The 23,516-nt window shown below is 36.4% G+C and overlaps 1 protein-coding gene across 3 annotated transcripts in view; it reads right to left on the reverse strand.

The window, feature by feature from the left end:
- Positions 1-5,487: 5,487 nt before the first annotated feature.
- Positions 5,488-23,516, reverse strand: part of GABRA4 (gamma-aminobutyric acid type A receptor subunit alpha4) — a 63,110-nt gene continuing 45,081 nt past the window's right edge. For all 3 annotated transcript variants that reach the window (XM_057727313.1, XM_057727315.1, XM_057727314.1), the window contains one exon: positions 5,488-7,968. In XM_057727313.1, coding sequence (XP_057583296.1) covers positions 7,435-7,968 — 534 coding nt within the window. In that variant the 3' untranslated portion in view covers positions 5,488-7,434. The remainder of the gene's footprint in view (positions 7,969-23,516) is intronic.

Consider the following 23,516-nt stretch of genomic DNA (forward strand, 5'->3'; position numbering starts at 1 on the left):
AAAGAGCAGAAAGAGAAATTAAGGAAACACTGCCATTTACCACTGCAACAAAAAGAACAAAATCCCTAGGAATAAACCTGCCTAAAGAGGCAAAAGACTTGTATGCAGAAAACTATAAGACACTGATGAAAGAAATCAAAGACGATACAAAGAGATGGAGGGGCATACCATGTTCTTGGATTGGAAGAATCAACATTATGAAAATGACTATACTACCCAAAGCAATTTACAGATTCAACACAATCCCTATCAAATTACCAATGGCACTTTTTCACAAAATTAGAACAAGAAATTTTATGATTTGTATAGAAATGCAGAAGACCCCAAGTAGCCAAAGCAATCTTGAGAAGGAAAGACTGAACTGGAGGAATCAGGTTCCCTGACTTCAAACTATACTACAAGGCTACAGTGATCAAGACTGTATGGTACTGGCACAAAAGCAGAAATATAGATCAATGGAACAGAATAGAGAGCCCAGAGATAAACACACACACATATGGGCACCTTACCTTTGACAAAGGAGGCAAGAATATACAATGGAAAAAAGATAGCCTCTTCAATAAGTGATGCTGGGAAAATTGGACAGCTCTACATGAAAAAGAATGAAATTAGAACACTTCCTAACACCATACACAAAAATAAATGCAAAATGGATTAAAGACCTACATGTAAGGCCAGACACTATCAAACTTCTAGAGGAAAACATAGGCAGAACACTCTATGACATCCATCAAAGCAAGATCCTTTTTGACCCACCTCCTAGAATAATGGAAATAAAATAAAAAATAAACAAATGAACTTATGAAATATGAAAATAAACTAATGAAATTTAAAAGCTTTTGCACAGCGAAAGAAACCACAAACAAGACAGGAAGATAAGCCTGAGAATGAGAGAAAATATTTGCCAACACAGCAACTGACAAAGGATTAATCTCCAAAATATACAAACAACTCATACAGCTTAATACCAAAAAGGCAAATAACCCAATCCACAAATGGGCGGAAGACCTAAATAGACATTTCTCCAAAGAAGACATAAAGATGCCCAACAAACACATGTAAAGATGCTCAACATCACTAATCATTAGAGAAATGCAAGTCAAAGCCACAATGAGGTATTACCTCACACCGATCAGAATGGCCATCATCAAAAAATCTAGAAACAATAAATGCTGGAGAGGATGCAGAGAAAAGGGAACCCTCATGCACTGTTGGTAGGAATGTAAATTGGTGCAGCCACTACAGAAAACAGTATGGGGGTTCCTTAAAAAACTAAAAATAGAACTACCATATGACCCTGCAACCCCACTACTGGGCACATACCCCGAGAAAACCATAATCCAAAAAGAAACATGTAGCATAATGTTCATTGCAGCACAATTTACAATAGCCAGGACATGGAAGCAACCTAAATGCCCATCAACAGATGAATGGATAAAGAAGATGTGACACATATATACAATGGACTATTACTCAGTCATAAAAAGGAATGAGTTGGAGTTATTTGTAGTGGGGTGGATGGACCTAGAGTCTGTCATACAGAGTGAAGTAAGCCAGAGTGAAGTAAGCCATATGGAATCTAAAAAATGGTACTGATGAACCCAGTGACAGGGCAAGAATAAAGATGCAGATGTAGAGAATGGACTTGAGGACACGGGTTGGGGGCAAAGGGGAAGCTGGGATAAAGTGAAACAGTAGCATTTACATATATACACTACCAAATGTAAAATAGATAGCTAATGGGAAGCTGCTGTGTAACCCAAGGAGATCAACTTGGTGATGAGTGATGACTTAGAGTGCTGACGTAGGGAGGGTGGGAAGCAGTCACGGGAAGGAGGGGATATGGGAATATATGTATAAATACCGCTGATTCACTTTGTTGTACAGCCAAAAATTGGCAAAATAGTATAAAGCAATTATAGTCCAATAAAAAGCTTTAAAAAATAAATATAAATATAAACAAAACAAAAACAAACAAACAAAACACACGCACCCCAATGTTCACTGCAGCACTATTCAATAGCCAGGTCATGGAAGTAACCTGATCAACAGTAATCAACAGATGCATGGATAAAGAAGATGTAGTACATATATACAATTGAATATTACTCAGCCATAAAAAGGAACGAAATTGGGACATTTGTAGAGACATGGATGAACCTAGCAACTGTCATACAGAGTGAAGTAAGTCAGAAAGAGAAAAAGAAGTATTGTATATTAAAGCACATACGTGGAATACAGAAAAATCGTACAGATCAACCGGTTTGCAAGGCAGAAATAGAGACACAGATGTAGAGAACAAACATATGGACACCAAGTGGGGAAAGCGGGTGGGGGGAGAGTTGGGGTGGGATGAATTGGGAGATTGGGATTGCCATATATACATTACTAATAAGAAAAAATTATCAAATTGTACACTTTAAATCTATGAAGTTCATTGTATGTTAATTATATCTCAATAAAAGTTCTTAAAAAAAAAGAGAAGAAAAAAATTGCCAGTGGACTCTATTTGATAGCCATGGAGCAGGCTGCTGGATAATACGGATCACTGGCATTACAGTGGGAAAGCTGGAGGAAGAGGCAATAACCACTAACAACACAGAGAAAGTAAAACTGAGTTCTACACTGTGAGCTACATTGGCCACCCAAATGTCAGAGAAATAATATGGTCCCTGGGCAGAAGATAAAACAGATTTGGGGAGGTGGGCTTGAAACCTGAAATTGAAATAGCTGCTGTGGGCTGATCTGATTCATTCTCCCACCACTTCCCACACTATAGTTCAGTAAATAGCTGGCTTCATTCAGTGATTAATAGAAAGAAACCAGCCTGGAATATAGGCAAAGAACAAAAACACAAGGAAAAACCAGATGAAGTACATATCAGGGGAAAAATTTTTTTAAGGAAACAAAGGAAAAAATTTTATAAATGGTTCTCTGTAGTCTCAAATAAATTATAGACATGATCTCATTAAGAGAGTGAGAAGCTGAAAGATAATATTTGAATAAATAGATTATAAAAACAAACAGAAATAACTGAAAAAATAAAGTGGCACAGACCAAGAAAGCAAAGGAAAAGAAGAAAACCATTGTGAAGCTGAAAATTATAGTAGAGGTTGCAAAATAGAGTAAACACAACTAAAAACTCACTTGGGTTATGATTGATAAAAGTTAACAGCAAATTTAAAAACATAAAAGTGATTATAGAGAATACTGTAAGTAGTTATGGAAACAAAAGAACATTGTGAAAAAAAATTATTCAGACACATAATAGGAAAAAAATATTTCCTGAAATAAAGACTAAAATCTGGGATAAAAAGACACAATATCCCTCAAATCTTTTGCTTTGATTAAACACTATCAAAATTTCAATAATTTCTTAAGTTTTACCTTCGTATTTTTATCTTTAATTTAGATAAAGGTAAATTTAATGTTTTTAAAATTATGTAACAGCATTTATATATGGCATATTTGGCTTCTAAATTTACAAAATTCTGTCTTTTAATCAATCAGTCTTCTTTTTAATATAAACATCTACACAAAAGTATCTGGCATGATATTCATGAAATAGTAACAATTTCTCCGTGGTGGAATTTTGAGACTGTTTTTAATTTTCTGCAATACCTATTTTTATTTTTAACAATCGCATATTATTTTTACAAATGACAATAAAGTCATTGGGACTAAAAAAAGAATTAGAAGGCAAAGATTAATTGAGAGAGAAAAGAAAAAAGAGATATCTCAATTCTTGTACTACCTCTAGATTCATGGCCCTCCATTCCATAGCTCATACAGCAATCAGATGATTTCTCTAAAATAGAAGCGTAGCATGTTCATTTTCATCTTATTATCCTGCAAGATTTTCAATAAATTGCCACTAATCCAGGGTCACATCTAATCTCTTCAGTAATTTACACCAAATTTTCTCTAAACCGTCCCAGCAGGTCTTTCCAACATCAGCAATTCTCTCTTCCCCAGGTTCACCTACCCTCCCAACACCCTGAACTATTTGTAGTAAGAGTTCCCCCTGAAGTTCCAAATCTCTGTCTCTTTTCACACTTTAGATGATGGTAAAAATGTGTTTTTGTTGCTTGTGGAAGTAGGCAGAGGGTCAAGAACTCCCAGTCATCCTACAAAATTCAGTTATTCAGTTGGTCAAAAAGTTCGTTTGGGTTTTTCCATACAACCTTACTAAAAATCCAAACAAACTTTTTGGCCAACCCAATATCTCTGTGAAGGCTTCCCTGCTATCACTCTTTTTTTTCTCCCCATTGACAGTCATAAAAGTACATGCGTCCTTTTTCTACCGTCTATACCAGTGTCATGCCAAACAATATTAGAGCCTGATGCAAAAGGAAAAATTACGAATACTGATCTAATACTTATTCAAAATTTGGGTATTTTGTTCATCACCAATTTTTGCTTACATTTTGATTTTTTTAAATGATTGAAAAGCAAGCTTTCAAAGTTCATTCCAGCTCTGTGCTTTTATCTTTGTCACTAACTTACTTCTCTATGATTCGTGTCCATCTGTGAAAGAGGGTGACTCTTCTCTGCCAACTCGAATTCAAGATTTGTGAGGTCCAATTTAAAGTACACATTATTCAAATGTTCTGTATATACACAAATGCAAGTCATTTTCAACTGTGGATTAATCATGTAAATATATTATCATCCCTAGTCATGCCTGGAGGAAACTGGAAGTAATTATGTAGCAGTTAGCGGCCAACTTGGAGTTGAAAGCTACAATACAGATCCTGGTACTGAAGAAACCAACTCTGAATTTCATCTTTAAAAGACAGAGACATACAAAAGTCCCATTCTCAACCATTCTTCTTCTTTGCAAATTGCCAGGATTTGGGCTCTCCTAATGACTCCTGTGATGTTTTCTTATGGTGAAAGTGACTGGTTTTTCACAAAAGTGTTCCATTTAATGCAGCTCTGAGTTATTGCAAAGATAGAAATGGTGACCAAAATAAAAGATTTAGCTTTGAATTAATTTGATGGAATTAAGGAAAACAAGCTATATATTTTTATTACTAACATTGTGTGCAATTGAAATATTTTCTTTTCATACAAATGATTAAACATTCGGGTCAATTTATTCCTCCAATCACCAAGTAAGAATCCTTAGTTAATTTTTGTCCTTTCTCTTTGGCTACCTGATTTATTTTAAAATCTTCTAATACAAAGGTAAGGAAAAAACTATGAATCCACCTGTATCACTGATGTACAAATCTAAAATCATTTATTTTTATCCCTTTAAAAATCTGTAAATATAGAAGAATTTCTTCTAAAAAAAGGAAGCCAACGAACTATTTCTTAAGAATACGCTAACAGACAAGCAAGGAGTATATTCCTCACCAAAGAAATAAGGTCATTTTGTTGGAATAAAAAACAATCATAGCTTCTGATCACAATTTCAAACATTGTCCTTGAGGCTAGAAATCTACTTATATTCATGAAATAATTTATTATCAGCTTTTTTTGTATAAGTACTCTTTATTAAATATATACACATATACAAATTTTACTGGGCTTCATATTACTGGCATCAATTTGTAAATGAGGGGTTTGGACTGGATGATTTCTAAAGTATTCTTCAGCCTTAAAATTATTGATGATTCAAAGAAATACCTAGAGACATAGCCAAAAAGGAGTTCTCAGATATGACTCACAATTAATATTTGGCATTTGCACATTTTACAGGTCTCATATACAACCATTCCAAGGCAATGCAACAACTAAAAAAAATCAAGGCCAATTAATTAATATTTCTTTCTTAAAAACATAAGAGATCCTGTTTGCAAGGTGGCCATTTCTATCAAAATGTTCCCCAAACATCCAGTACACATTCATTCACATACCTCAGATCAAGAAAAAAGTACACAAGAAAAATATTGGAAGTAAAGCAACAAAAAACTAGACCTAGATTTAGTGGCATAGGACTGCTGCAAGAAATTCAATTAAGTTGTTAAGCCTACCTCATGAAAAAGAAAAATCAGCACATGAAAATCCTGATAAATTGTATAGCAGAGTCTGCAGCATCCTACCCCTGGCTATAATTTTTTTTTCTTTACTCCAGTCCTTTGTTGTTCTTTTAATTTTAAAAAACTCACCTTCATTATGAAACTATACAACCCCCCCCCGCCCCAAATACACACAAAACTGCCCAGAAATAGAGTACTATGGACACAAAAACTCCCTAGAAGCTTAGCATTTCACCAGTTGAAATAGATCTATGTTGGGAAAAGCATCTAAAAAAGCCTTGTACTGAATTCCTAATTCTGATGATTCTGTGGTTCTGATCAAATTCTATTCTGTGATTCTTATCAAATTTGGGACAGGTAATCTATAAGGTCTTACAGTGCCCAGATTTCTACTTTGAGATACACAGTGCTTTTCACTTAGAGAACAACCTGTACCACATTTTCATTATACTTGGAAATCAATGGCTGAAGTTGTGCTAATGTGTACTAACCTCAAAAGTGGCTATGTGAACAATACACTTGTTATCCTCTATCAATATAGGAGAAACAAACATTTTGAAAGTCATCAGACTCTAAATAAATTTCCTCCATTAAAGAATGCAGTGTCCTCTGCTAGTTGATGGTTTGTTAGCATGCATTGACTGTTCTACTATTTGAGTCACATTGCAGGTCAAGGTGAACAAGCTTTTCTAGAGAGACAGTGTCTAGCATAGTGCCTGGAACATGGTAGGCTCTGAATAACTATATGTTGAAAGAATACATAACTGAATGAACTATTATCAAAAGGAATTCATACAATAAGTTAAACTTTGGCTCCAAGCACAAATTTTCAAGTCAACTGTTAAGTCCTGTTTGGCCAACATATGGCAGGGAACACATTTCCCCTGGTCTCTGTCTTCGTTGCAGCAGAGGTTTCACTCTATTGGTCAGTATTTGTTGTGTTCCATTTTCCTTTTTAAAATGTTTCATTTAACAGGGGAAGTCCTTTTCTCGCAGATACTAAGAGGATTTCCAAAGGTCACCGCATATCATATCCGATAATTCTGATTAAGGGCAGTGCCACTGGGAAATTTAGGGTGGTTGGTTGATATTCATAGTGTGTATTAGAAAATGTCATAGTCTGTTTTCAAATTTGAATGCATAAATATGCACCATGGATGTCTAATAGCCCTATTTCTCTTGTCCCAACTTTCCAGGATGGTCTGTATTCCGTCTAATTTGAATGCTGAATTGATTCTATTTAAATCATCTTTCTGAAATGAAAGATGGCTCACTTTCCCTTCACTGAGGAATTAATTAACTCTCCCAATGACTGGCTTGAATTTTTTAAATGGAAAAATTACATGGAATTTTTATTTTAGTAAAGAACAATCGTTTATCTTTAAAAACATTTAAAAAGACATTCTGCATGAAGTTCATCTTTTAGGAAACTACTATAGCAACAAAATTACATCAGACTTTCTGATTTCTCCATGGTGTCCTTAGATAAGTAAACAACCCAATAGACCATATTAAATGCCCCAAATGTTACTGGAAAGAGAATGCGGGCATATTTGTCTATTTTACTTGTGCCAGATCCAGAAGGTGGTGGAACAGAGGGAGCAGTAGTGGCTGACAACTTCCCAGAAGCCCCTATGCTATTAACTGTGGTTTTAATTCGCTCCAGTCTTGATCCAAACACACGCTGGGTAGAAGCAGATCCAACTGGAACTCGTCGGGGCATGTACCCAGTTCTACTAGGAGTAGAAGAAGGAGCAGATGGAATTGCTCTTGCGGCAGATATAGTTTCAGCTGCATTTGCATGGCTGAATGGGTTTGGACTGGATGCTAAGTAAGACTGTGGTGTGGCTTCAGAAGATCCTTGAGCAACCGTGGAAGACTTGCTCGAATGGTTTCCCACCTCAGTTCTGTTGCCAACATCAGATTCAGAGTGAACCAAGGCATTGGCTCTTTTTCTCATGTTCAGATTGGCATTCATGTTCTGAAAAGGTATATTAAAAATTATATTGGCTACATAATTTTATGTGGAGTTATACAAAATTTAAATGGATCAAATAATTACAAATTAGCTGTTTTCATGAAATAAACCTTTATTAATATGCTACAGTCACTCAGCTTGATGTAAAAGCTTAAAAATACCTAACTAAAAAAGGACACGTATATATTTGAAACTCTGAATCAAACATTTATTTCAAAATATTATCCATTCTTATAAAAAATTAGAATTTAAATCTATAGAAAGAAGATTAGGCTTTTAGGACTGTAAACTAGAGCTATACTTGATTTTACTTTCAGAGTTCATGATGATAACTGTACAACCTTTGTTGAGTTTTATTGTAAATAATATTCTCTGATATGCTATATACATCTCAGTGAGTTTGTACATGTTTGCTTTATAAACAGGAAGAACTATATCGATTTTTGTGTGCAGAATAAAAGCAATAATAACCATCCACATGTGTATAACATGTCCTTACAAAAAAGACAGAAGCTCCAAAACCTTTAATTTCCAAATCCCTGGGAATTATTTTCATAATCTTACATGGACATTATTATATAAAGTCTAGAAATCCTAATGCATTTTAGTTTTTCACAACAATTAATAATGCAAATACAGAGGAAAATCATTTTTAAATAAAATGTTGTATCATACACATAAACAGCAGCACTGTATCACTGCATAAATAACTGAGTTCAAACTATTTACCAATAAAGAATGTTTAAATCAAAATGGAATTCACAATTTTCCATAAAAGTATTTTATGTGCAGAACAAGACTGTATTTCATACAGATGGTAAGTATTAAAATTAATTCTTATATTTTGATAGGCATGATAGATAACCACATAGCCAACTATAGATTGTCCATACTAATGAAGGAAAGCAATTGCTCAAATGATTCCCAAAATAGTCATGTCTGTCTTTAGAAGATACTATGATTTTTTGCAACACATTTTCCTCCTTAATTATGTTAGAATATTCTAGGTTATATTAAGGGTATATCATAATTACTTTTTCTGTCCTCTTCCCCCACCATTTTATGAAATAAGTGGTGGGTGAGGAGATGGAGAAGTAGAGGAGAGAGAGGAAGAACAGCTCACAAGTGGGTGATCAGAAGGAGCCAGCCTGCAAGGAATTTTACACATAATATTATACACAACTGCGAGCTCCCTTTACCGAGAAATGCTTATTCCACAAGTAGCACTGTTTTTCAATATTACAGTTATCAAGCAGGTTGAAAGTGTTCAATCCATATCTCATACACTTGTAAATTATGGCTTCAAGTTCCCTGATAGAGAAAGAAGAAAAAGCTTCACAACATGCAGAGCCAAAGCAAGATCTGAGAGGTTTAGAAAGTATTCTTCATGGCCTGGAGTGTTCTTCTAAACAGGTTGTAGCTGAACTCATGAGAAATTGCAGTCTAACATGTGGCACCTAATTCGGGTAGAGACAAGTGAAACCAAAATTGACATCAACATAAAAGCTAAAGGTACCATTATTTACCCTGTACTTTTCCTCTACAGAGTACATTGTAAACACCACCTAATTAAACCTCAGATTTTGAGTCCCTCTTTTCAGTAGGGAATAATCATTAATTAATTAGAATTAATTCTAAAGTGTTATACACATGGTGAAAAATACAAAGAAGGATAAGGTATATCCACAGCATTTAAAGATGTTAACGATTACACTATCATTAGGAAGATAATATGCACACCCACAAATGACACAATCAAAAATATACAAAAAGTAAAATAGAATGAAGGGTCAATTTGTGGCAAGATGCTAAATATACCAAGAAGAGAAGGGAAGAGAGTAATAAAGGACCAACTGGATAAGCAGGAGAGAAATATATATTTCAAATATATTCTGATATTTGCATACTGCCTTCTTCCACCAAAAGTTGTGTTGCTTATAACCATTAAAAACTCATATTTTCCCTCAGCCTAAATTCTGAAAATTGGACATTTCCATTTCTGGCCAAAATGGAGTAATGGGGACTGAAATTACTCTCTTGCAAGAAATGCAAAAAAATAAAAACATTTGTGAAACAACTGTTTTTGAAGACTCTGGGCATTAGACAACATAGGACACAATCATTGAGAGAGAAGAAACAAACGAATTTGCATGCTGTGGAGCCGGAAAGGAGAATCCAGGAACAATCCGAAAGACTCCCTAAATTGAGGAGATGAAGTTTGGGGATGTGAGGAAATCATGGTGGTTGGAATTCTATTACAGGAAAAAGTAACAGAGAAGCTGATGCTGGAAAAAACAAAAAGTCTAAAAATCTGAAGCGTCCCCATTGAGAATTTAGCTAAGCACGGATGCATTTTTGAGTGTAACTACCCAAGGCAGAAAGAACCTGAAAAGATTAGAATAAACAGTACCTAGCACATACCAAGCCAAAAATAGTGCATGTTCCCATCAGGCATAATGGAAAATCTCAACATTCATGTAGCATTTGGTGGAGATCTCAGAAGGGCCTTGCCTCCGTAATACGGAATAATTAGCCTCAAAGACTGCTCTAATCCTGCCTAAGGAATTTTAAAAGGAAGACCTCAAAGGATGAAACTGACTCTAAGTGACTTCACTGCACCCCAGAAAGAAGCACAAGAATATTTACAGGACCCTGTCTTCCTTCCTTCCAGATTAGAATCCTTCTGGAACATCCTGAGAGCCCAACTGTGAATTATGTTCTAATATGGTTGACTGAATACAAACATGGTACCAATTTGTTCTCCCTCTCCATATTTTTTAAGCCCTTTATTGGAATATAATTGCTTTACACTGTTGTGCCAGTTTTTGCTGTACAATAAAGTGAATCAGCTGTATCTACATATATATCCCCATATCCCCTCCTTCCCGTGACTCCTTCCCATCTTCCCTATCCCAGCCCTCTAAGTCATCACCCATCATCGAGTTGCTCTCCCGGTGTTATGCAGCAGCTTCCCACTAGCTATCTATTTTGCATTTGGTAATGTATATATGTCAATCCTGCTCTCTCACTTCGTCCCAGCTTCCCAGTCGCACTCCCCCACCCCCACCCCGCGTCCTCAAGTCCCTTCTCTACATCTGCATCTTTATTCTTGCCCTTCCTCTCCATACTAATGCCCCTTGTAAAGTGAATCTCCCCTCCTTCTCCCATCAAGAGATGGACTCTGTTTCTGCACAGGCTTTCTTATGACCTTCTTTGGCCAACAGTATGTGGTGGAAGTAGTGGTGTGTTATATCTGAGTCTTAGATTTGAGTCCTTGCTTGCTTCCACTCTGTCTCAAAACACTGCCACCAACACCACAAGAACAAGCTGGGGCTAGCCTGCCGGAGAGATCCTTCAGCGCGGAGCCAGCCACGCTAGTGGGGCTATCCTAGATCACCTGATAGATAACTAGCTACCTGTGTCTATCCCTGCTCAGAGACGCTGCACTGCTGAGCCAAGCCTAATCAAGATCAACAGAACTTCCCAGGTGACTCAGATTTGAGAACAAAAATAAATGCTTTCTGTGTGTTACTGAGGCTTTATGGCTGTCTGTTATGCAGCATGATTGTGCCGCTAGACAACGTATAAGACCAATTAAATCAAGGGTCCTAACAGGAGCTATTGCCACACCTCTTGTGAGGGGAAGCTCCTCAGACATTCTGGGATAATTAGAGAGCTAGTCTGCCCAGAATTCATCAAAGACCATTAGGGGACCCTATTGCCTAACTCCATATTATTTGAAAGGGCCAAGGTATTTTGCCCTCTATAATCCCAATGTTAAAGAATAACAATACTTTAAAACGAGGAGAGATTCTAGTGATCAACTTATTCCAGTTTCTTATTTTATAGTAAAGGAGACAGAAGGGTTATAATGGATGAAAGTCATAGAGTGAGTAACTTACTGAGTGTTCTGCCCCGCTGTACAGCCTTTGCAAGCACAAATGTGGAGGAGGCATTAGAGAACATCATAAACCACACCTATCTATTGGAGTCAGTCAAGTATTTGTAATAGTCAAGTATATTGTTAAAAAATTACTCAAGACTTGGAAATCAGAAAGGAGTACAGCATGTCCCTGCAATATCATTATGGAACATTGTTTAAAAAGTCCACCCAAGGATTATTAAGTCTCTAGGGAAATATACTTGAGTTTGACTTTGCTGTTTAATATTTAATATTGGATTTGACCCCAAACACTGTGAAGTTACATATTAACTTATAGATTCCCGTTCAGTAGAAAGGAGCACCAAAGGTTATGGTTTTGATGCCCTGAAGGATATTAACTACTTCTGCATCTAATCTAGCAATCTCATTCAAGTATTCTTTTTTTTTTTTTAACTTTTTAATGGCTACTTGTAGGCATTCTTCAAAAAAGATTTTGAGCCAGTTTTACTACTTAAGTGGTCCCCTCCTTAATTAATGAGTTAGATAAAACTTTGACATAGGTTCATTCCATATTTGCATGACTGCTGTTTTTGAAGGTTTGAAAATTATATTCTGACAACATCCACTGCTGTGCAAGTTATAAATATCAAAGAAATGTAAGCATAGACTTGAAGAATATGTCTGGAGAAAACAGAGACTCCAAGTCAAAGAGAAAGGATCAGTCTAAGGTGATTGGAAAAAAAGAATCAATGAAGCACCAAACTTTACAAAAATGGAGGGAGTGGTATGAAGTGTGTCGCTAGGATTAACATCTGAAAACAAAGGTCAAATCTTTTTATTCCCAGTTTTAAAGTATTGGTGAACTTCTAGGGTATAAAACTATTAATCATCTTAGGCTAATGCACGCAGCAGGCACCTACTTCATTTTTTAATAAATTTCACTGAAATGGATATGATACAGAGTCAAGATTGTTTTTTCAAATTAAAGAGAAAGTGTCAGAAACTTTCTGTCTGACCTTCAGATTATTATTTGTTTGTTTATGTGCATATTTCTAGAATATTGCAGATAGTGCCTAAGGCGTATAAGTTATCCCGACTCGATCCCAAGTCTGACTAAGAATGTCTAAGAAGTCTCAATACTCTGTCACAACCTATACAATAGAAAAGAGAATTAGACTGATTTGAGGCTTAAATCTTTGTTCTCTGCTAGGCAGCCAAACGATATTCAAGTTCTTTTACACCGATGTCTCAAGGTAGACTGTAAAAAGTACTTGTCATTTTCCATGAAGACAAACTATAAAAGGATTGAGAAATCTGCTGACCTACCTGGCACAGGACTCCCTAGGAATAATATTCACACAGCCTTCAAGTTCTGGAACGACTAATGTGTCAGTCAGAGTGATGTTATGTTTCATACCGAGGATAGAGTGGCTCCATCAGTATGCAGCAGACACACAGTGGTTACAAACAAGGAAAGCACCTAAGCTTCATTTGAATTTTAAAAAATGATTTAGTTTGAAATCATTTTGTCATTAGTCACAATAGCCCGAAGCAAGGGAAGCTGGTGGAATAGAGATGCGAGGTGGCAGATTCAAACACTACCCACAAATTAAAGCAGCAACAGGCAAACAGGAGCAAATCCAAGCAATTCATAATCATGACTGTGATCTGACACAATTTCTAAAGAAGTATTATCAACTGCAAAAAGAAAATTCATCTCAACTTATTACTCTAGCAGCAATGAGGTAAAGTGACTACGACGAGGTTTGCAGAATGTGAGCTACTTTCACATCGCTTGCTTGAGAAGCTAATGAAGTTTCATAAAATGTAATTTAACCCTTCTAAATTAAAAACAAACAAGGCTAATAATGAACAGGTTTATCCTCTGGAATATCAATGAGTCACACACCAAAAAAAAAAAAATCCAATAATGCAAACACATTCATTCAAGGCTTGTTCTGACAGGGCTTCGGGGGTTAGCTACACATCTTATTTAATAGGAAATAAACAACTATGGTAGAGCAGCTGGGACTAAACCCCAAGGTAATGAGTTACGGAGGACCATCAGTAGTGTTTTTAAAAAATGCTACAGAACAGAAATGAAAAACATCCCCTACAAATAAACATGCTAAATATTTCATCAATTGTTACCAAGGGATTCTATCACACATTGCACAACAAAATGTAGAAATGAAAATGCCGAGTTCTCTATTTATTGTATTTCATTTCCTCCCAATGTTAGCATTTAATTCAATGTTTGTATTTCCATAAGCTACAGAAATATTACTTTCAATATCTGGCACTGGGATAAAAATTTATGTCTTCAATTTGGAATTACCAGAGAACAAGGTCTTATAGAATTCATTCATTTTGTCTTTACATATTTAGAAGTTGAAAATTTAAAATAGTAGGGTTTCTTGATATGCGATTGTGTGGTTAGTTTTGCTTCATAGTGATTCCTAGTGCTTCTTTTTATTTGCCAAGGCTTTGTATATTAAATATATGGCTCTAGGAGAAGAAATTTCTTTGTCGGAGACTTCACCAGTCAGAGCAGAAGTTCTCTTGATGAAGCGGACTTGGACTTGACCAGAATGCTACCTGGAATTGCTCCAGGAACTGTTCACCAATGCTGCCAACCTAACACTAGAGAGAGTAGAGGGCAAGGCACGCTCCACTCACTTTCTCCAAATACAAACACTGAGCTGGATAAATCTTCTCTCGCTCAATAAAGAAAGTAGCATTATAGTCACTCCAAGTGTTTATAAGAAAAACCTGGGATCTAGATAAAAACAGTCTCAGGGCCTAGTTGGAGGAAGTCTTATTTATTAGTTACACTATTGCCAGTCATCAGCAAGCAGAAATTAGGAAACACTGGCTAAATAGTTAGGATTGTGGGCCATCAAATCAGACACACCTACACTCAAATACTGAATTTACCATTTACTAGCTGTGGGATATCTGACAAGTTACTTAACCTCTTGAAACCTCAAAGTCCTTGTTGAAACAGTACTAATAATGGTACCTCCTCATAAGGAATAAATAAGATAATGCAGGTAAGGCGCTTAGTACATAGCAGGCATCAAAATAATGTTATATAGAAAAAATCCAGAAAGCAAATAACAAGATCCTGACTCTGAAATAAAAAAGTATATCACTCATGAACAAATTATCATAGACAACAAGATTTTAGAATATTTTTTCTATATTTCTATACAAATAAGGCTGCCGTTTCAAATAATCGGAAAGGTAGAGGACCACTGAAGCAAAGGGTAGTCTGTGGTAAAGTCTGTCATGACAAGGATATTGCTGGCTAAAATAAGAATAAATACAAAGAAATACAAAATGCAATAACGAAATTAAAATACATTTTAGGCATAGTAAAGGTAAGAATTAACATGAGAGTAAATCTTATAACTGATGGTGTAAGACAAACATAAAAAGCTGATCTAGGAAAAAAGCAACAGCAGCAATAATGGTTAATTTTTACTGAGTCATTCTTCTGCACCTGGCACTCAGCTAACATGCTTTTAACTAACCAGCTCCCACAAACATATGTCAAACCTACATGTAGGAAAAACTATAGCCACAGGTATTTCAATGTCCAGAAAAAATGTGGGTTATATAAAAAAAAGGCATTTCATCTATTAACATATCAAATCCCTGATCTCTTTCTGGAACTTTCCAACTATCAGTAAAGTATAGAAACTAGTAATCAGGGAAACATCAAAGACCAGAGGAACTGTTGTAATCCAATTTACAGGATGATATTCACACCTCATTATGTTATGAAAAGTCATACATATACTGGGCATATACCCAGAGAGCACAATTCAAAAAGACACATGCACTCCAATGTTCATTGCAGCACTATTTACAATAGCCAGGACATGGAAGCAACCTAAATGTCCATCAACAGACAAATGGATAAAGAAGATGTGGTACATATATACAATGGAATATTACTCAGCTGTAAAAAAGAATGAAATTGGGACATTTGCAGTGACATGGATGGAACTAGAGATTGTCATACAGAGTGAAGTGAGAAAGAGAAAAAGAAATATTGTTTATTAACGCACATATGCAGAATATAGAAAAATGGTACAGATCAACTGGTTTGCAAGGCAGAAATAGAGACACAGATCTGGAGAACAAACATATGGACCCAAGTAGGGAAAGAGGGGAGGGTTGGGGGGGATGAACTGGAAGATTGGGATTGCTATATATACATTACTAATAAGAAAAAAAATCAAATTGTACACTTTAAATATATACAGTTTATTGTATGTCAACTATATAAAACTTCTTTAAAAAAAGTCATACACAGATCATTGGCTCACAATTGGAAATTTGACAACTCAGTTTGGCTGGCCTACTTTCTAAATATTATGGAATATTAAAAAGAATTGTGTCTGTGGATATATTGGTCTGGCATTAAGTATCACTCTTTTCATTTTATCTCTTATTTCAATTATAGTAACCAAAAGGACTTTCGTACACATTTAAATTGGAAGTTGGAAATGGGACAGTGAAGGACACCTGACTGGGGATAGTAGAAGGCATCAGAGAAGGTAAAAAAGTGAAACATTAAGAGGTTTTAATCATTGCTATGGACTGAATTGTATACCCAGAAAATTCATATGTTGAAGTTCTAATCCCTCAAGGTACTATATTGGAGATAAGATCTTTATGGGAGTGATTCAATGAGGTCAGAAGAATGGAGCCCTGATCAGATAGAACTAATGTCCTTATAAAAGTGGAAGAGACCCCAGAAAGCTTTCTCTGTGAGGACATATATGAGCCTTCTCATATGAGCATACAGCAAGAAGGCAGAAGTCTGCAAGACAGAAAGGGAGCTCTCACCAGAAACCAAACCTGCAAGAACTTGATCTTGAATTTTCTAGCCTTTAGAACTATGAGAAAATAAATTCTGTTGTTTAAGCTATACAATCTATGTTATTTGACTATGGCAGTCTGAGGAGAATAAGACAATCATCTAACTTTAATAAACTTAAATTTAAGACACACGTGTCTTAAGATTTTAAAATAGTGAATGTTAACCTTCTCACAGGAGAAAAATAAACAAAACCTAAACAAACTTGCAACTCTGTCTTCTCAGATATTTTCTCTGCTTCTAGTATGTTCTCTCTTCGCTGAGTGAGTATCCTTTTCTGATAACCCCACATCCTAGGTAGAGTTAAGATACTGGACACACAGAGAAATTGAGATGTTTTGACAGGAATTAAGCATTGATTTCTTTGTAATATTTCTAGTTGTCCTTGATGAATGAAAAAACTTCCATATATCCACCAGGGGGCATCTACATCATCTTTCTAAGCTGTCCAAGTTGCCTAGATATGAGTTCTCCAGGATACCGCTTGAGTTCCTTTCAGCTTTTCTTCACCCAAGTCAGAGGGCTTCAGTTAACTGGGATTTTCATTTAACCTTCTAATTTGGACTTAACTCCAGATCCTTCTTTAACTACCCAATATCTTCCCTAGATGTTTTTGCCTCCCTTTCAAATTATGACTTTTATGTGACAGCGTGTGCACATGTGTTGTGGATTTCAGAGCATGCGTTTGTTTAAATATTGGGAAAATATTAATAGCAATTCATAACTTTTTTTCATATTTTATATTAAGAATAGGTTTTAAATCCTTAAAAGTAGGGTTAATATATGTAGATATCTGATAAAATATTGCAAAAGAAATCTTACTACATTTTTCAATTTCTAACTTGGGTGTCCAAACAAATTCATGTTTTTAAGCAATCACATCATCCTATGGAAATGATCTGTTTCAGCCTTAAAATATTCAGAAAATTATATTTGAACTTAGCAAACAGTGCTTTTTTTCTTAATATAGACTTGATGTGATTTGATCATAATAAAACTGTGCTATAATAAATAGCCATCCAGAAAAATTCAGATCCCTGCCAACCCTAGAGGAGGCTGGCATAGCAAGTAGTCTGAGTCACAGTTTTATCTGCATCAGCAAAGGCAAAGGGGGCAATGTCTAAAAAGGAATAATTTATCAAGACCAGTTCTTCAGTATACTTCTGCTTGGGGGGGAAATTTCAAAGTTCAAGAACTATCAGCCAAGTCATTTTGTAAAATCATAGCTATGCTGCATAAGGAAGCCTGTGATGAGGTAAGAACCTTATTTAAAGCAGGCTGAATTTCTTTGGATTTTTAGATAATGTTTACCTACTGAATCTAAACATTCATGATAGCTTTAATAGATTTATTTTTAGGAAAAAGGCCCAAGTCCCATGCTTTGTCTCTTGTTGCAAATGAGTAATAGAAGATCCACGTTTAAGCTCATAAGCAATGAAGGACTTATTAAAGGCACTGATTTACCCAACTAATTAATTCACTCAACAATATGTATCGAGTGTCTAAAATTTTTCAAGCTATTTTGTAGTGCACTGGGAGTATAGAGGTGAAAAAGTACAGGCCTTGCAACTTCTACCAGGAATTATTAAAAAGTTATAATAAGCAATAAATGCTATCAAGAAAAATATTTTAAATTAGGGAGTATATTATGTAGCCTGATTGCTGGGAAAGCCTGTTTGTGAAAGTGACAGCGAAGCTGAAATGTAGGGATGAGTAAGTCTTAACCAGGGGGACAGGGAACTGTGGGGGAAGGGAACAAAGTGTAGGGAAACAACTTTCAAAGATTTCTCTCAGTGGTAGAAGGATAAAGAAGGCCAATAACCTTCCTTGTCAATTAAAATTTGAGATCCCTTGAGGATGTTCTAAAATCCTCCTTTTCTTCTCTTACTCTTACATTGTTTTGAAAGGGACCGTTAAGGAAATGCTTCACATTCAGGGGCTGGTCTAAATAATTAACGTCTGATATTAGCACTTGCCAGACAGAAATCTTGAATCTTTATCAGCATCTCTACTATGTATTGGGGCTTCCCTGGCGGCGTAGTGGTTAAGAATCTGCCTGCCAATGCAGGGGACACGGGTTCGAGTCCTGGTCCAGGAAGATCCCACATGCTGCAGAGCAACTAAGCCCGTGTGCCACAACTACTGAGCCTGCACTCTACAGCCCTAGAGCCACAACTATTGAGCCCACATGCCACAACTACTGAAGCCCGAGCACCTCGAGCCCATGCTCTGCAATAAGAGAAGCCACCGTGCTGGGAAGCCCGTGCACTAGCTGTGCAAAGTTTCTCTTTTAATTAAAGAAAACTTTTCTTCAAGTTGTTTGAAAAAGGAACCACTCAAAACATGCATCTCCTATATGATAAACATATTTTCACGACGTTCTTCTGCAAGGAGGCAACTATGCCTCAACTTCCTTCCACAGACTTCTGCTTAAGTATCAATATAGAATTTTCAGATGTTTACAAAATTAGTACTCAAATATATGGAAAAACCAAAACATCCCCCCCACCCCCACCACCAGTGCATAGGACACCGCAATTTCAACTTTAATTGTAACCCAGGGAAGATATCAACATAAGCACCAGCTCTAGTTTCTTACTTGAAAATGATTCTTCAAACATGTAATTATCTACAAATAATTAAAGTTAATGAAGTTCAGCAATGCATGTGCCAAATTGTGCATAAAGTTAATGTGTGTACACATGTGTAGGTAGCAGAAAAGGACTCATTAAGCACCTATTGTGTATGCTCTTACATTTAAAAATCAATCCCCTTCCCTAGTCTTTACGAATGGAAGCACAGTCAATTGGTCATAAAGCATATGTTGAATTATCCTATTAACACAATTCATTACAAATCTCTATCTATAGTAAAACAGCATATTAAGTCCGCAGAACAAATTTATAATCTACCACGACACCAGCTGTCAAACAGACAACCCCCCAAATAGCTGAAGCCATTTTGATTTTCTCCAGGAAATAATTTGACTTGTCCTGAGGAGTAAGTGCCATGTTATCCGCTGTAGTTTCCAATGAGGCATTAGCAAAATTATTCGACATTTAATAAGGCTCTCATGCTGAAACAACTGTTCATCCAAAGGGAAAATTTTAAAACTTTCTCTGAGCCTAGATAATCTTACTTGAGCTAGAAAATAAGGTATTAGACTCTTTTGCATGTTCTACCACTTTATGATAAGAAAGCCAATTTTGCACTTCAGTAAAGGCAGATTGCAAATTTAGCAGGAATTAAACCAGTAGCTGAGTGGCAATTTATAGCAAATGGCTCCTCAGCACATTAATGTATATCACTAACATAACCACTTCAGCCGAGCAGGCCAGAAACGAAAAGACACAAATATCCCGTAGGCAGCAAGGGAGATGTGCCCTCTGTAGACATCTACAAAACGAATCCTAAAACCAAAAGCTCCCAAATAGCTATCTTTATTTTCATCCTTACTGGCAGTATATTAGGAATGAAAAACCAACGTCAGAACCACAGGTTCTAAAATCAGGTAGATTCACATTTTGGACTCTGCTAAATATTAATACTAGTTGTGTGACCTTGGGGAAGTTATTTAGCCTCTCTGTGCTACATATATCTCCTGGGTAAAACAAGGATAATAATGGTAACTACTTAGAGTTATTGATGGAGTAGCATTCATAAAGGGCTTAACACCCTACCTGAAGCATAGTAAATGATCAACACTTGTTAAATATTATTTTGATATTGTTATTCATATTTTAAGACAAAAATGTATTTAGTCCCTGTGAAATGAAATAGTACAATAGCAATTTCCATTATTTCTATACTCAGATATTCATTATGTTTTTTAACAGAACTAAATGTTAAATCAATACTGTAACTATTCACCTCAGAAAATGTTGGAAATATATGGGAACCCTACATTTTGTGCTCTCTTCAAAATTACCTTATTTCCTATTCCTAAGTGAAGATAATCAGCTCTATTCCTTGGAGCAATGCTAAGAACTATCTAAAACCCAACTTGCCCAGATCTGCCAATTGTAGGAAGAGATAATTAAGGACTCCCATTTAAAAGGTTTCCTTCTGGGCTGATGGATATTTGAAGAGAGCGTAAAATCAACAATCCTGTGGATATTTTTCTACCTTATCATATTAGCAATTTAAAAAATATTTGCACTTTCTCAACATATAACGTACTAAAATATCTCCCATATTATAAAGAAGAAATGAAAATATCAAGTCCCACAACTCCTTAACCTTTGACCCCTTCCAGCTACCACTCTTTCTATCACTTCAAGTTTAGGGAAAAATTGTCTCCATTTAATGTTTCTGTTTCCTCACCTGTCATTTACTCTTCAACCCATTGTTATTTTATTTCCCTTACCTTCTTTCCCTTGAAACTCTTTGTGGATTAATCCAATAGGCACTTTTTAAAATCTGTGTCTTCATACTGTCTTGGCAGCATCTAACACTGCTGATCACGTCTTCCTTCTTTAAATTGGTCCTATAAATTCCACAATCCAGGCATGTTCCCCTTACCTTTCTCAGTTTCCAGTGTGGAATGCTCTTCCTCTACCCAATCCTAGAAAGTTATCTTTCCACAGGGTTCAACTTTCAGACATTTCAGGTTTTTCAATATTCAGGTAAATAAATAAATCTGTCCATTTGCTTGGATTACCATCTTTATATCACTATCATAAGATCAATATCTACTTCCCCAATTTTTCTCCAACCTGAAGACCCATATATCCAGCAGGACATGCACTAGGGGCGTAAAAAACTTCTAATTTATTCATCCATGCATCCATTCATTAATTCATTTGATTAGTCAACAAATATTTATTGAGTGCCTATTTATATGTCAGGCACTGTTCTTGGCTCTGGTGGTATAAAAAATGGGGGAAAAGCCCCAAATTCTTACCCTTAAGGAAACCTCTTGACCAAAATCAAATCTATACACAAATTTATTCATATCCAATGAACCCAATATACTTATCCAAACAAACACAACCCTCCATCTGTCTGCTAGATCTTAGACACTAGCACACGATCCAGTTAACTGTGCAAGCCACAAAACTTCTATGATTCTTGCCTCCCTCTGCCTTATTCTTTTCCATCCAACTTCCTCAGTATTTTTGCAGTCTGCCTATTCCTCAAAGCCATGGAAAGGCATTCAACATTTCTCACTCAGCTACTTTCTCAACATTTTTCAATAGCACAGGCTACTGAAGTTCTCAGACCTAATATCCTTATGAACCTTCCCTCTCTCTACTCTCCTCTGAAATAATATTTACACATTATAACACCGATAATGCCGCTTCCTTGTTTAAAGTCTTTCAGTTGGCACACTATTGTTTTCCTGAAACACACACACACACTTATATGACATAACATTCTACATGACCTGGGTCCTGCCTCCCAGTTCAGCTACATCTCCCCTTTACTCTCAAACCCTCCTCCTAACCACTCTGCGTTTCCTAGTGTAGCATATGCTATGGGTGCTTAGTCTGTGTTCATTTACCCAGCCATCACTCCAGACGGGCTGATGGTGTACCACCTTTTTCTGCCCTAAGGGGTGCTCTGTCTACAGGAGCTTGATTGGAATGGGAGAGAAGGTTTGACCAGAAGTAGAAGAAAGTTAACATATCCTGAATAAACCTAATCCACAAGAGTTAAGAGTTGATAAATAATTCAACCTCAATTTCTCTGCCACCCAATGGGACAATTCTGAGGTGTGTTCCACGCATATTCTGGGAGAGCATCTGGCATGATAAGCGCACAGTGGTAAACCTGCTCATTAGTCATACTTTATTGGATTGTCATCCTTGCCATCTCACTTTCCTCACAGTGCTTCTTGGGATCACCTCAAATATAAATTGCTTGCACACAAATCCTTGCAACAGAGTCTGCTTTGGGGGAAACCCAATTAAAACACCTGGGTTCTAGCCAGGATGTCTTCATTTAGTCCTACAAGGATGAGCTGCATTATCTTGCTTATGGGTCTTGGCACATCCTCTTCTTACTCCCTTTCCTCTAACCCCTTTGCCTCCCTTTGATGTTTTCTGAGATAGTACTTAGCCATCGCTTCTTCTGAGAAGTTTAACGTGACAGCCCCACCATCTCATCAGAATCTCCCACCACAGAGACACTAATGTGGACTATGACGTCTTCACACAATATGCTAAGCTTCTTCCTAGCACGCTGCTTGAGTACCCCTCCCAGCTGTGAGTTTCTTTAGGGCTGCAACATTCTTACTATTTTCCTCTCCCCGCTGACTAGCACATTACCGAGCACTAAGAAGCATTCAATAAAAATAAATCCAATGAATAAATAATAAATAAGTGATGAGTAAACGGTATTGAAATGAATCAATGACAAAATCATTCGCTTCTGTATCCTCAAAACAGCAAAAATGAGTCTCACACAATATGTCTCGAGAGATTAGTAGTTGGCAAAGCTGTATAGCCAAAAGCAGCCCATTTAAATCCACTTGAAAACCAGATGACAGACATTTATTCTCTCCAGATTATACTTCCTGGACCACTACAGTAGTTAATGGACTGCTTAATGAGTCAATCCTGGAATATTAACTGATAACTAGAATTAAGTGCCTTTCCTCTCCCATTTCATACCTTTGCCTGTTTAAAGGTATGGCTGAATGATGGCTACAGAACATTAGAGAGCCACCTCCTGGATCCAGCCCCACCTTCCTCTTGCCCTCTGATGCCACACAGGAAATGCCTGAGGGCCACGGGCACCAACCTGCCTCTCTGGGAGCAAAGTGATGAGGTATGT

Source organism: Hippopotamus amphibius, chromosome 3, assembly GCF_030028045.1.
Source record: "Hippopotamus amphibius kiboko isolate mHipAmp2 chromosome 3, mHipAmp2.hap2, whole genome shotgun sequence".
NCBI classification, from domain to species: domain Eukaryota; kingdom Metazoa; phylum Chordata; class Mammalia; order Artiodactyla; family Hippopotamidae; genus Hippopotamus; species Hippopotamus amphibius.